Below are 12,847 nucleotides of genomic sequence, written 5' to 3'. Positions count from 1 at the left end.
AAATCATGAACAGCTTATATCATTAGAGAGAAAACAAAATGTAACGTTGGTTCGCAAACAGCTTGACTCACCTTACCTTGGTAATTTTTTCCCTCAAGCTTTTCTTTCTGAGTACTTGAACTGGGTTTTTCTCTACTTTGGTGATATTACCTCTTTATTGGCCACAATAAACATTTTATTTTCCTTTTATTATAAGAAATAATTCAATCTGGAAAAAAAGGATGTCATTTTACGCCAAAGGTCCTTTACCTCCCTGCGATAACCACTTTCTCTGTCTCCAAAGTGGCCGCTTAGGAGAGTTTCTGTTATCCGCTCTTTATCATCACTTGACACAGCGGTCAAAATTAGAAAAAGGAATTAAAACGGATTAGCTGAGAAATTGAGGTATTTATACCGATTGTGTCGTGTAATTGTCTGGCTAAAGGAAATCTTGAAAGGGATCAACAATGTTTCATTAGACTTCAGCTCCACGGGACATCGAAACTAGTGCCAATCACTTTCATGGCCATCTTTTCAGAACAATCTGCGCTTCCTGACCGATTGTTCTCCCTAAGATTAAGCAGTTTCCACTAACATTTCCTCTTGTTGTGCAGTTGGAACACTGAACAATCTAGAAACCATGCCACTGAAAGTGCTTATGACACGAAATCCTTTTTTGCATTTTCTGGTCGATAGCTGTATCTAATTAGAAAAATCGACCCTAGTGCTTAGCGAAAAAATATAGCTTTTGCACAAAAATTTCAAGAAATTTAGGAAGCAAATTTTGAAATTTAGGTAGCAACTTTATTGATTTTTGGAAATTTTTTAGCAACTTTTTGGCATTCCAGTGATCATTCCAGCATTTCAGCACAGGCCTGACGAAAGTTTAGTCGTCGCCAACTTAAAAGAGAATAAAGTGGAACAATACAAAATACTGGGATCCATTGCTCTTGAAAATACAAAATTGATCTGCCAATTAGCTGCCAAAGGGGGGGGGGGGGGGGGAAAGAGGGTGTTGGTCGGGGGCTATAAAAATATTCCAAAGTCTTACGGAGAAAGCAGGTAGATTTTATCGTGACTCAACGAAAAAAAATCCATCAAGCCCCCTTCCCCCTCCCCCTCGCCTCGTCCCTCTCCTTTCCCATGATAAACAATGTCTGGTCCCCTGTGCTCCTGCCGGTCCCTTACTTCAGAGAATTTGGTAAAAAATCAACTGCCAATCCCCTAATTGATATTTTTCGTTATTCTTGTCGCTTGTCTGCTTAACATTGTATTGATATTGTATGGAGAAATTCTCTTTTGGTCAATCTTGGAGTTAAAGGTTTGATCCGTACGTAGGACGAAGCTGCACCCCTCCCTGAAGGAACGCAATAATGCGTGCCCTGGAAGGTGGAAGTCGTCCTAGAGAGACGCCATTAGGATTTCGTAGAGGCGGAAGTAGCAGCTGTGTTTTTAAAAGATGATCTCTGGTTGACTATTAGAAAAGAAGACTTTGAAATGGGGAGTGCAGCTTCTAAAACTTTCATGCTAAACGATGTGAACGCTGATGGACAAAAGCTAGTGATACAAATCACAAACAAGCGCGGAAAAAACGATATGCCAAGAGCGAAGCCATCTCCTGAAGTGGAACTGGAGGTTGATCTCGGTGACATTGTCTCTCCGTGTATCAATGTTATGTTCATCTGTAGTGAGTGGGGCTCTAAAAAGGGAGGTCTCTCAACGTTCAATAGAGAGCTGGCCGTGAATCTAGCGAAGATATCAAACGACAGAATCAAGGTTCACTGCTATGTCTCTGAGAGCAGCGAAGCGGAAAGGCAAGATGCAAGCAATAAAGGAGTGAATCTTATTCCTGCACAGCGCTTTCCAGGATCAAACGATCCCTTGGACTGGCTAAACATTCCGCCGTCAGATCTATTACATCCTGATGTCGTGGTGGCGCACGGAAGAAAGTTTGGTGATGCCGCTTATGTCATCCGAAGGATCACAAACTGCCGTTGGATACATTTCGTGCATGTTAATTGCGAAGCTCTCGGAAAACACAAATTAGAATCCAGCGTCACGGCGGATGCGATTGCAGAATACGAAGAGAAGAACCGAAGAGAATTGGAATTGTGCAAAGCATCTGAGTTAGTTGTGGCTGTAGGCTCTCTACTACAAAGAAAATATCAAAGAAGTCTGGGAGATATCAAAGTAGAAGTCATTACTCCAGGGATTTTCGAAGAGTATGTCAATCCGACGGCAACGCAATCCGAGCTTGAATTATCAGAGGAAGAATTCAACATATTTATGTTCGGTCGTGGAAGCTTTGAGGACTTTTTCCTTAAAGGATATGACATCGTTGGAAAGGCTGTGGCTTCGCTGGAAAGAAAATTTGAGCTCACATTTGTCGGTGCGCCACAAGATGAACAACGGAAGATAGAAACGTGGTTTATGGAGGAAACGAAAATACCACGTAACCAGTTAACCATTCGTGGCTTTTGCGGTTATGAAGAAATGAAAGGGATGTTTCGTGAAGCGGACTTAGTAGTCATGCCATCTCGCACAGAGGGCTTTGGTTTGATTGCGCTGGAGGCAATATCAGCTGGTGTGCCTGTTCTTGTCTCCAGTGAAACTGGAATTGCCAAAGCCCTTCAAGATGTACAGTATGGGATATCAGTGATTGTCAAATCGGGTGCTTCAGAAGAGTGGGCGAATAAAATTCGTCTTTTGTCGGAACAGACACGTGGATACAGACATACCATTGCCCTGCGGCTCAGAGAGCAATATAAGCTAAAGTATTCGTGGGAGACAGAATGCAAGAAATTTGAAAAGATGATCCTAGAGTTAGTGGAAAGGTCTGATCAAAGTGAAATTCCCCTAAATCTGACAGGTATGCATTTTCAAAATTGATTCAGTATACCTGTTTTTTGTTTTTGTTTGTCAAGTGAGGTCTTGATTGACTTCAACGTTTTTCCAAATTGGTTAAATGTGGCATAATTTACCTCAAATTGCTTCTATACTAGGCAATTTCCTTCCAGATGAGAAGTTTGTGAATAGGTTCAGATCCTAACTAACAGTGTCTGATATAGGATTTCCAGCTAGGGGGCAAATGTGTCCCAGTCAACAGTTTTCAGAGGGACATAATCTACCCCTCTGTCCCCTGAATGTGGACATGATTTTAATCTGATCATGATGCTGCAATATTTAATTATCAGAGAACACAACTGTGAAGGAGGTTCTGAAAGCAGTTCTCAAAGCAGATGACATACAATCTCCCAAAAATGAAGATAGGGGGCTGTTAAACACAGGTGTGCAAAACTTTGTGCTATAAGAATGTTTTCAGTGGGTAAGAATGGGGCCAGGCAGTGATTACAGGCTATATACGTAGGAGTGTGAAAAATGTTTTTGCAATGAAGAACTTTGAAATAAAACAATCAGATGAGTTAAATTGATAATTTGTTCCTTAGTTGCATCACTTCTAGATGTCATAGATAGGGTTCCTGCTTTAATAGTTGTTGCTAAAAATTAATGTTGCCAAATTAATTTTTGGTCAAAGTTATATGATCCTGGTGAAACATTTAAGAATTAATGCCACTGTACTAATAATTTCATGGATTTGGCTAGATTCTTTTTTTTTGTTGCTTTAATTTTCTATTTTTCAAATGCCTCTTTTTATCAATTTTTTTTCTCATGAATGCTTCCTTATTGGTTTTGACTGCATGTGAATGAATCTCATTTCCATCTTGTACAGATCTAAACACTTCAAGTGAAAAAGCAGAACATACAAAGAGAAGAAAAGAAGGAAAGAAAGCAACAGGTATGTATACGAACCTCTTTTTAGTATGCCAAAAATAGTTAATATGTTTCATATCTTGTTAATAGTACTAACTTTTGTATTTCATCCTCTGAATACAGATCAAGGCACCTCAGATAAAAACGCAAAACAAGTAAACAGAAGTGACCAAAGTATAGAACAAGCAGGTATGTCCATCAACTTCATGTTTCAGCACTCTAAAAAACATGTGTTGTCACTTTTCATTTAGCCTGATCAAATCAAAATTAATATTCAAAATTTATTGGGACTGTGTATGCAATTTTATTTTTTAAACTCTGCAACTCGAGGCTCTTGAATATAACAGCTGAACAAACATTTGAAGGATCAGGAAAAGCAAAAGCTATGTTTAATTTTTAAATTAAACTGAAAGTATATATTTCTCTCTGCAGCCTTTATATAGATTAATGTGAATGCATCACTGTTGTGTTTTTTATCATGTAGACCCAGACACTTCCGATAAAACAGCAGAACAAACAACGGAAAGAAAGACAGGTGGGCAAGGGGCAGGTACATATATATATATATATATATAGTGCCATGAAAAAATGCAAATCATTTGTTGTTGTATTACCTTTTTTAGACCCAATTAAGTGAGGATATTTTGCATATCCTCCTTACTAATGAATGAATGAATGATGTATTTCTATAGCGCTCATGGCACTTTTACAACACTTCAGGGGACTTTGGTCAGACTGCATCGAGCAGTTTACAATCTTTTTTTTGAAGGAGATTTCGTACATGCCCCCAATTTTAGAATCTACGGCAGTTATTTTAAGACCCTGAGTGTCGGTCCGGTCTGGGTCTTGAACCCCGACCTCCTGCACAGTAGTCCAGCACTTATCCACATGAGCCAATCAGGTGGTTATGATTTCATTACTTTGACCACAGATAGAGCAAGCTTTTTCTTTGGTTTGTGAACAGTAAACAGCTACCTGACCTTTAGCAGAATTTTATGCTGTGAAAATTAAAAGCTGTTTAAAATTGTTAAGAATTATTCAGAGTTAACATAGAGCAAGTCTTATTCAGTGTGCATGATTTGAAGAGTTACTTAAGGTGACATTTTCTTGAAAACCCAGCTGGTTGCTCAACTTCATGAAACAAATTTTCTACCAATCCAAAATTTCTGTCACAGTGAAAAGATCCAAGTAATTTAAAATTTGACAAAACAATGAGAAGAGATTAAAAAGAAATGGCTATACACAGGGCTATTATATGTTGCAGAGGTGTATGCATTGCAATTTATGAATATACTTAATTCAGTTTTTGATGCAGATCAAGACACCTCAAACAAAACAAGAGAAAAAATAAAGGGAGGCAAGAAAAAAGCTCAAGTAGAGGGTATGTATATTAATTGCCTATTTTAAATGTTATTTGTTACATAATTTCAATTAATTAGTTTAAACGCAGGGATAATTTTGATTGCTCATACTGTCATCCGACAGGTAAAAAAAGCTAGCTTTTTCTATATTTTGTAGTCTACAGCTGCTTAACTTTGTAGCTTTCAGCACAATTAGTTATATAAAAAGTAGAAGCTGTTTAAAAGTGATTAAGATATTCTAGTTTGGGTGTTAACATATACAGAGTACTCCAAGATGACCATTTTCACTCAGTGCTAACAATAAAAAACCCCTGGACTGTGAATGAAAAAGTGACATTTTCATTTTCACTGACCCCCTAAAATCATCATTGATGCAGTACTTAAAAAAGGTCATGATTATGACTTGAGTGTTTTCATTATATGAGACAAGGAAGTAGGTATATTGTAATATTTGTCAACTTGCAGGATCCTTATTAGGCAAGTAAGAGTAAATGAGATTAACAGTGACTATGTTATTTGAACAAATATCCAGAGGGGGATACAAAGTAAGATATGGTCCGCACAACCCTCTTATTTTAATTTTTTAACCTATAAAGCTAATGCAGTTCTATCCTTGCTTTGTGCATCATGTGGATGCCAATTAATGGAACTTTCATGCGTCAAAATACAAAAAATGTGCTCTTCATCTATTCGCCCTAAAAATTACAGGGAAGGAGGCTGGTCAATTTAAAAACACAAATTAAAATAAGAGGGCCCCTATTAATTACATCATAATTAAATGAGGATCCTTGCTTTTCCAGATTCCCACCCTTTAAAACTCACATATCTAATGTGACCAATTCCTTATATCAATGTTTAGATTTGGTTAATGAGCATTGGTAAGAAACACCATGCATTATTAAAAGCTTGAGCTAGAGTACTTAATGCAATCTAAGTGATAATATTACTTGTTACAATGAGGTAACTTATACAGCAAAATTATATAATCACACGATTTCAAACAAAGGAAGTCTGGTTATTGACTCACCTGCTTCAACTTTGAGGGCTTAAGGTACAGAGAAATAGATATGGTAAACAGTTACAATTAATACAAAGATGAAAGTTTGGAAGCTAAAAGATATAAATTACAATCATCAGACCCTATGCATCCTAGCAAAGAAAGGGTCAATTACCACCATAACTTCTCCCAAACATTCATGCTTACAGGAAATCATTAATTTTTGTCAGTAGGTTAGGTAACCTTCTATGTTAAATGAATCTTTGATATGAATGTTACTTACAACGGCAACAAAAACATCTGTGAAGCTATAATAACAATTAGCTTTCCATGTAAGCTAACCATAATAATTGAAGCATGATATAAAAAGATTTAATCTCACCCAGGTTGAATGTAAATCTGACAGGTATGTATTTTCAAAATTGATTCGGTCTGTCTGTTTTTTGTATTTGTTTGTCAAGTGAAGTCTTGATTGACTTCAATATTTTTTCAAATTTTTTAAATGGCATAATTTACCTCAAATTGCTTCTATGTAATTTCCTTTAGATGAGGAGTTTGTGAATAGGTTCAGATCCTAACTAACACTCTGTCTGATCTAGGATTTCCAGCTAGGGGGCAAATGTGTCCCAGTCGACAATTTTAAGAGGGACATAATCTACTCCCACTGTCCCCTCTGTGGACTTGATTTTAATCTGATCATGATGCTGCAATATTTTATTATCAGAGAACACAACTCTGAAGGATTCTCTAAAAGCAGTTCTCAAAGCAGATGACGTACAATATCCTAAAAGTGAAGATAGGGGGCAGTTAAACACAGGTGTGCAAAACTTTGTGCTATTAGAATGTTTTCAGTAGGTAAGAATGGGGCCAGGTGGTGATTACAGGCTATACATAGTATGAAAACATATATTAATGAATTTGGGGTGTGAAAAATGTTTTTGCAAATTATGAAGAACTTTGAAATAAAACAATCAGATGAGTTAAATTGATAATTTGTTCCTTAGTTGCATCACTTCTAGATGTCATAGATAGGGTTCCTGCTTTAATGGTCGTTGCTAAAAATTAATGTTGCCAAATTAATTTTTGGTCAAAGTGGTATGATCCTGGTGAAACATTTATGAATTCATGCCACTGTACTAATAATTTCATTGATTTGGCTAGATTCTTTTTTTCTGTTGCTTTAATTTTCTGTATTTCAAATTGTTACCTCTTTTTATCAATTTTTTTTCTCATGAATGCTTCCTTATTGGTTTTGACTGCATGTGAATGAATCTCATTTCCATCTTGTACAGATCTAAACACTTCAAGTGAAAAAGCAGAACAAACAAAGAGAAGAAAAAAAGGAAAGAAAGCAACAGGTATGTATGTGAACCTTTTTTTTAGTATGCCAAAAATAGTTGATATGTTTCATATATTATTAATAGTACTAACTTTTGTATTTCATCCTCTGAATACAGATCAAGGCACCTTAGATAAAAACGCAAAACAAATAAACAGAAGTGACCAAAGTATAGAACAAGCAGGTATGTCCATCAGCTTCATGTTTCAGCACTCTAAAAAACATGTGTTGTCACTTTTCATTTAGCCTGATCAAATCAAAATTAACATTCTAAATCTATTGGGACTGTGTATGCAATTTTATTTTTTTAAACTCTGCAACTCAAGGCTCTTGAATATAACAGCTGAACAAAATTTTGAATGATCAGGAAAAGCATAAGCTATGTTTAATTTATAAATTAAACTGAAAGTATATATTTCTCTCAGCAGCCTTTATATAGATTAATGTGAATGCATCACTGTTGTGCTTTTTATTGTGTAGACCCAGACACTTCCGATAAAACAGCAGAACAAACAACGGAAAGAAAGACAGGTGGGCAAGGGGCAGGTACATATATATATATAGTGCCATGAAAAAATGCAAATCATTTGTTGTTGTATTACCTTTTGTAGACCCAATTAAGTGAGGAAATTTTGCATATCCTCCCTAGTAATGAATGAATGAATGAATGATGTATATCTATAGCGCTCATAGTGCTTTTACAACACTTCAAGGGACTTTGTTCAGACTGCATTGAGCAGTTTACAACCTTTTTTTGAAGGAGATTTAGTAGATGCTTCCAGTTTCAAAATCTAGGGCAGTTAATTAAGACCCTGAGTGTCGGTCCGGTCTGGGTCGTGAACCCCGACCTCCTGCACAGTAGTCCAGCACTCATCCACACGAGCTAATCAGGCGGTTATGATTTCATTACTTTGACCACAGATAGAGCAAGCTTTTTCTTTGGTTTATGAACAGTAAACAGCTACCTGACCTTTAGCAGAATTTTATGCTGTGAAAATTAAAAGCTGTTTAAAATTATTAAGAATTATTCAGAGTTAACATAGAGCAAGTCTTATTCAGTGTGCATGATTTGAAGAGTTACTTAAGGTGACATTTTCTTGGAAACCCAGCTTGTTGCTCAACTTTATGAAACAAATTTTCTACCAATCCAAAATTTCTGTCACAGTGAAAAGATCCAAGTAATTTAAAATTTTACAAAACAATGAGAAGAGATTAAAAAGAAATGGCTATACACAGGGCTATTATATGTTTCAGAGGTGTATCCATTGCAATTTATGAATATACTTAATTCAGTTTTTGATGCAGATCAAGACACCTCAAACAAAACAAGAGAAAAAATAAAGGGAGGCAAGGAAAAAGCTCAAGTAGAGGGTATGTATGTTAATTGCCTATTTTAAATGTTTTTTGTTACATAATTTCAATTAATTAGTCCAAATGCAGGAATAATTTTGATTACTCATACTGTCATCCAAGAGGATGCTCTTCATCATATGAGTATATGATTAAATTATTTTGACCACAGATGGAGACAGTTTTTTCCTTTGGTTTGTGAACAGTAAACAGCTGCCTGCTTTCAGTAGAATTGTATGATATGAAAACTAGAAGCTGTTTAAAACTAATTAAGAATTATTCTGAGTTAACATACAGCAGTTATCATTCAGTATGTATGATTTGAATAGTTCCTTGAGGCGACATTTTCTTGGAAACCCAACATCAGCTTGTTGTTCAATTTTATTAAACAAATATTCTACCAATCCAACATTTTTTGTAGCAGTGAAATGATCCAAGGAATTATAAATTTTAGAAAACAATGAAAACAGTTAAAAAAAAAGAAAAATGGCTGCATAGGGCTATTATATATTATAGAGGTGTATGCGTTGCAATTTATGACTATCTTAATTCAGTTTTCGCTGCAGATCAAGACACCTCAAATAAAACAAGAGAAAAAACAAAGGGAGACAAGAAAAAAGTTCAGGCAGCAGGTATGTATATTAATTACCTTTTTAAAAGTTTATTAGTTATACATAATTCTAATTAATCAGTTGGAACCCAGGGATAATTTTGATTGCTCATACTGTCGTCCAACAGGTGAAAAAAGCCAGCTTTTTCTTTATTTTGTGTACTGAGTCTACAGCTACTTAACTATATAGTTTTCTGCACAATTATAAGAAAATTTAAAAGCTCTTTAAAATTGATTAAGATATTCTAGTTTCGGTCTTAATATATACCAAGTACTCTTGGTATATATTAAGTAAGTACATTTGAAAATTCATATATTTGCACTGCGGTGGAGAGATGAAATTAAGAGATCCTCGCAGCTAAGAACACTACTGAAACGAGTAGCTGTAAATTGGACCTGAAAAAAATTCAGGCCCGTACGGGATTTGAACCCAACAACAACAACTCGTTTCAGTTGTGTTCTTAGCTGCGAGGATCTCTTAATTTCAACTCTCCACAGCAGTGCAAATATATGAATTTTCATATATCTAAAATCATCATTCACTTGGATGTTTATTTGTACCCAATTCATTGACCAGCTCCCAGTTGGCTTGTTACCTCAATTGGTAGAGCGCTGCACCGGTATCGCAGAAGTCATGGGTTCAAATCCCGTACGGGCCTGAATTTTTTTCAGGTCCAATTTACAACTACTCGTTTCATTAGTGTTGTCTTAGCTGCGAGGATCTCTTAATTTCATCTCTCCACCGCAGTGCAAATATATGAATTTTCAAATGTGTTACAAATCGAGATAAGCAACCATTTTCCAGTAGAAGTTTGAAATGATATAATCTCCTCGCGCGAGGTGATTTTAGCGAGATATGACGCAATCTTTGACCAACCAGAGGGCATGCATCTCTATAGTCACCGGAGCAATTATACCTATCAGTCATTATTATTATCATAATTAAAATTACTATAATTGTTATTGTTACAAATTTTCTTGTTACTTAATTTTCCTCCTAACGTCGCTAGTTCCAAAATAAATCTCGTGTCTCTACATCCTCCTTAGAGTTTAATGCCAATCTTAACTTCCTTTCACATTATATGATTTTAGGCGGCACTTTTGTGAGCGAGGACAACAAGGAATTGAATCGGTTACACTCTGCTGAAAGAGACAGTAACGTCACTGAGATGAAATTGACGCTTCCTCCTGGATTTTCTGTTGACTTCAGGAACGCAACAGGCAGAACGCCGCTAATGAATGCTGCTTTGAATGGCAACGTTCAAGCGGTGAAGAGTATAATGAAAAGGGGAGCAGATCCGTCCCTGATGGACAACAGAGGATGGAACACGTTACATCTTGCCGCACAGGGCGGAGACACCAACATCATATCTCTAATCCATACTCACCTGCCCAACATTGAGTCAAAAACAGGCGAGGGTCACACACCACTAACGGTGGCGGCTTGGTTTGGCAAATTACACGCAGTGAAATGGTTTCTTGAGAAGGGGGCAACTGTAGCCTGTGAATGCAACCAAGGATGGAACACGTTACATTGTGCCGCACGGGGCGGAGACACTGATATTATATCTCTAATCCATACTCACCTGCCCAACATTGAGTCAAAAACAGGCCAGGGTTACACGCCACTAATGGTGGCGGCTCGGTTTGGCAAATTACACGCAGTGAAATGGTTTCTTGAGAAGGGGGCAACTGTAGCCTGTGAAAGCAACCAAGGATGGAACACGTTACATTGTGCCGCACGGGGCGGAGACACTGATATTATATCTCTAATCCATACTCACCTGCCCAACATTGAGTCAAAAACAGGCAAGGGTAAAACGCCACTTATGGTGGCGGCTTTGAAGGGCAAATTACATGCAGTGAAATGGTTTCTTGAGAAGGGGGCAACTGTAGCCTGTGAATGCAACAACGGATGGAACACGTTACATTATGCAGCATATGGCGGAGACACTGATATTATATCTCTAATTCATACTCACCTGCCCAACATTGAGTCAAAAACTGGCGAGGGTGAAACGCCACTAATGCTGGCGGCATTCTATGACAAATTAAACGCAGTGAAATGGTTTCTTGAGAAGGGGGCAACTGTAGCCTGTGAATGCAACAACGGATGGAACACGTTACATTATGCAGCATATGGCGGAGACACTGATATTATATCTCTAATTCATACTCACCTGCCCAACATTGAGTCAAAAACTGGCGAGGGTGAAACGCCACTAATGCTGGCGGCATTCTATGACAAATTAAACGCAGTGAAATGGTTTCTTGAGAAGGGGGTAACTGTAGCCTGTGAATGCAACAGAGGATGGAACATGTTACATTTTGCCGCACAGAGCGGAGACACTGATATTATATCTCTAATTCATACTCACCTGCCCAACGTTGAGTCAAAAACAGGCGAGGGTTACACGCCACTAATGGTGGCGGCTTTCACTGGCAAATTACATGCAGTGAAATGGTTTCTTGAGAAGAGGGCAACTGTTGCCTGTGAATGCAACAGAGGATGGAACATGTTACATTTTGCCGCAGAGAGCGGAGACACTGATATTATATCTCTAATTCATACTCACCTGCCCAACGTTGAGTCAAAAACAGGCGAGGGTTACACGCCACTAATGGTGGCGGCTTTCACTGGCAAATTACATGCAGTGAAATGGTTTCTTGAGAAGGGGGCAATTGTAGCCTGTGAAACCAACAGAGGATGGAACACGTTACATTTTGCCGCACAGGGCGGTGACCCTGATACCATTGATCTTATTCTTACTCAACTGTCGGAAATTGAGTCAAAAACAGGTAATGGTGAAACACCTCTTATCATCGCTGTTCTTCATGGTAATCTGCAGGGTGTAAAGCGTCTTCTTGAGAGGGGAGCCAATCCTTTGGCTAAAGGTAACGATGGACAGGACTCTTTACATCATGCATTATCATTGGACTCGGATATCTTTGACTTGCTGCTGAGTCATGTGCCTTGAAGTGAGTCAACAACGGGCTTTACAGCTTATTTATGTTTGCTTAACTCTTCAATGTCAAAATGTCACTCACTGCTTTGTTAGTTCCATCAACTTCAAAGCCATTCTTTTTACCAAGTGATCTATTGCTGCAAATTGATGTTTTTAACAGGCTGTGTGTTATTTGATATCTTATCGACTTGACCTACTTACAATCTCTACAAGTTGTGAGCTGAGTAACAGTTGCGGAACTGAATAGCTTATGTCGTTAAAGTTGCACTTGAGCCTTCCTTTGGCGTGTTGGCTGGGCGTAATGATTTAGTTCTATTGCGCTAGTTTATTTCACCACTGTGTGCATAAGTCATTTTTCTCAGAATTTGGTTATCCAGCTTTTGAAAGCTTTCATGAAATCAAAGTTATACATAAAGTTACCCGAAGACAAAAGTCACAGCCATAAACTTAAAAGATATGAATCTTACTTACTGC

At 37.5% G+C, this 12,847-nt stretch overlaps 1 protein-coding gene across 1 annotated transcript; it reads left to right on the top strand.

Annotated features, from left to right (window-relative positions):
• Positions 1–1,219: 1,219 nt before the first annotated feature.
• On the top strand, positions 1,220–12,397 carry LOC149052237 (uncharacterized). The gene is made up of 13 exons (XM_089189687.1): positions 1,220–2,848; positions 3,174–3,266; positions 3,710–3,775; positions 3,874–3,939; positions 4,235–4,300; positions 5,054–5,131; positions 6,833–6,925; positions 7,401–7,466; positions 7,566–7,631; positions 7,928–7,993; positions 8,741–8,818; positions 9,352–9,429; positions 10,500–12,397. The coding sequence occupies exons 1-13, from the start codon at positions 1,477–1,479 to the stop codon at positions 12,383–12,385; spliced, it is 4,074 nt and encodes a 1,357-aa protein (XP_089045813.1). The 5' UTR covers positions 1,220–1,476; the 3' UTR covers positions 12,386–12,397.
• Positions 12,398–12,847: the final 450 nt, after the last annotated feature.

The sequence above is a fragment of the Pocillopora damicornis genome, chromosome 1 (genome assembly GCF_964200805.1).
Source record: "Pocillopora damicornis chromosome 1, jaPocDami1.2, whole genome shotgun sequence".
Taxonomy (NCBI): domain Eukaryota; kingdom Metazoa; phylum Cnidaria; class Anthozoa; order Scleractinia; family Pocilloporidae; genus Pocillopora; species Pocillopora damicornis.
This window is presented reverse-complemented; position numbering and strand designations above follow the sequence as displayed.

Excerpts from the sequence above, each read along its gene's own strand:
- LOC149052237 (XM_089189687.1), top strand. The coding sequence starts at position 1,477 with ATGGGGAGTGCAGCTTCTAAAACTTTCATGCTAAACGATGTGAACGCT. Across the intron at positions 6,926-7,400 it reads TAGGGGGCAGTTAAACACAG|ATCTAAACACTTCAAGTGAA; the intron begins GTGTGCAAAACT and ends CATCTTGTACAG. Across the intron at positions 7,467-7,565 it reads AAAAGGAAAGAAAGCAACAG|ATCAAGGCACCTTAGATAAA; the intron begins GTATGTATGTGA and ends CTCTGAATACAG.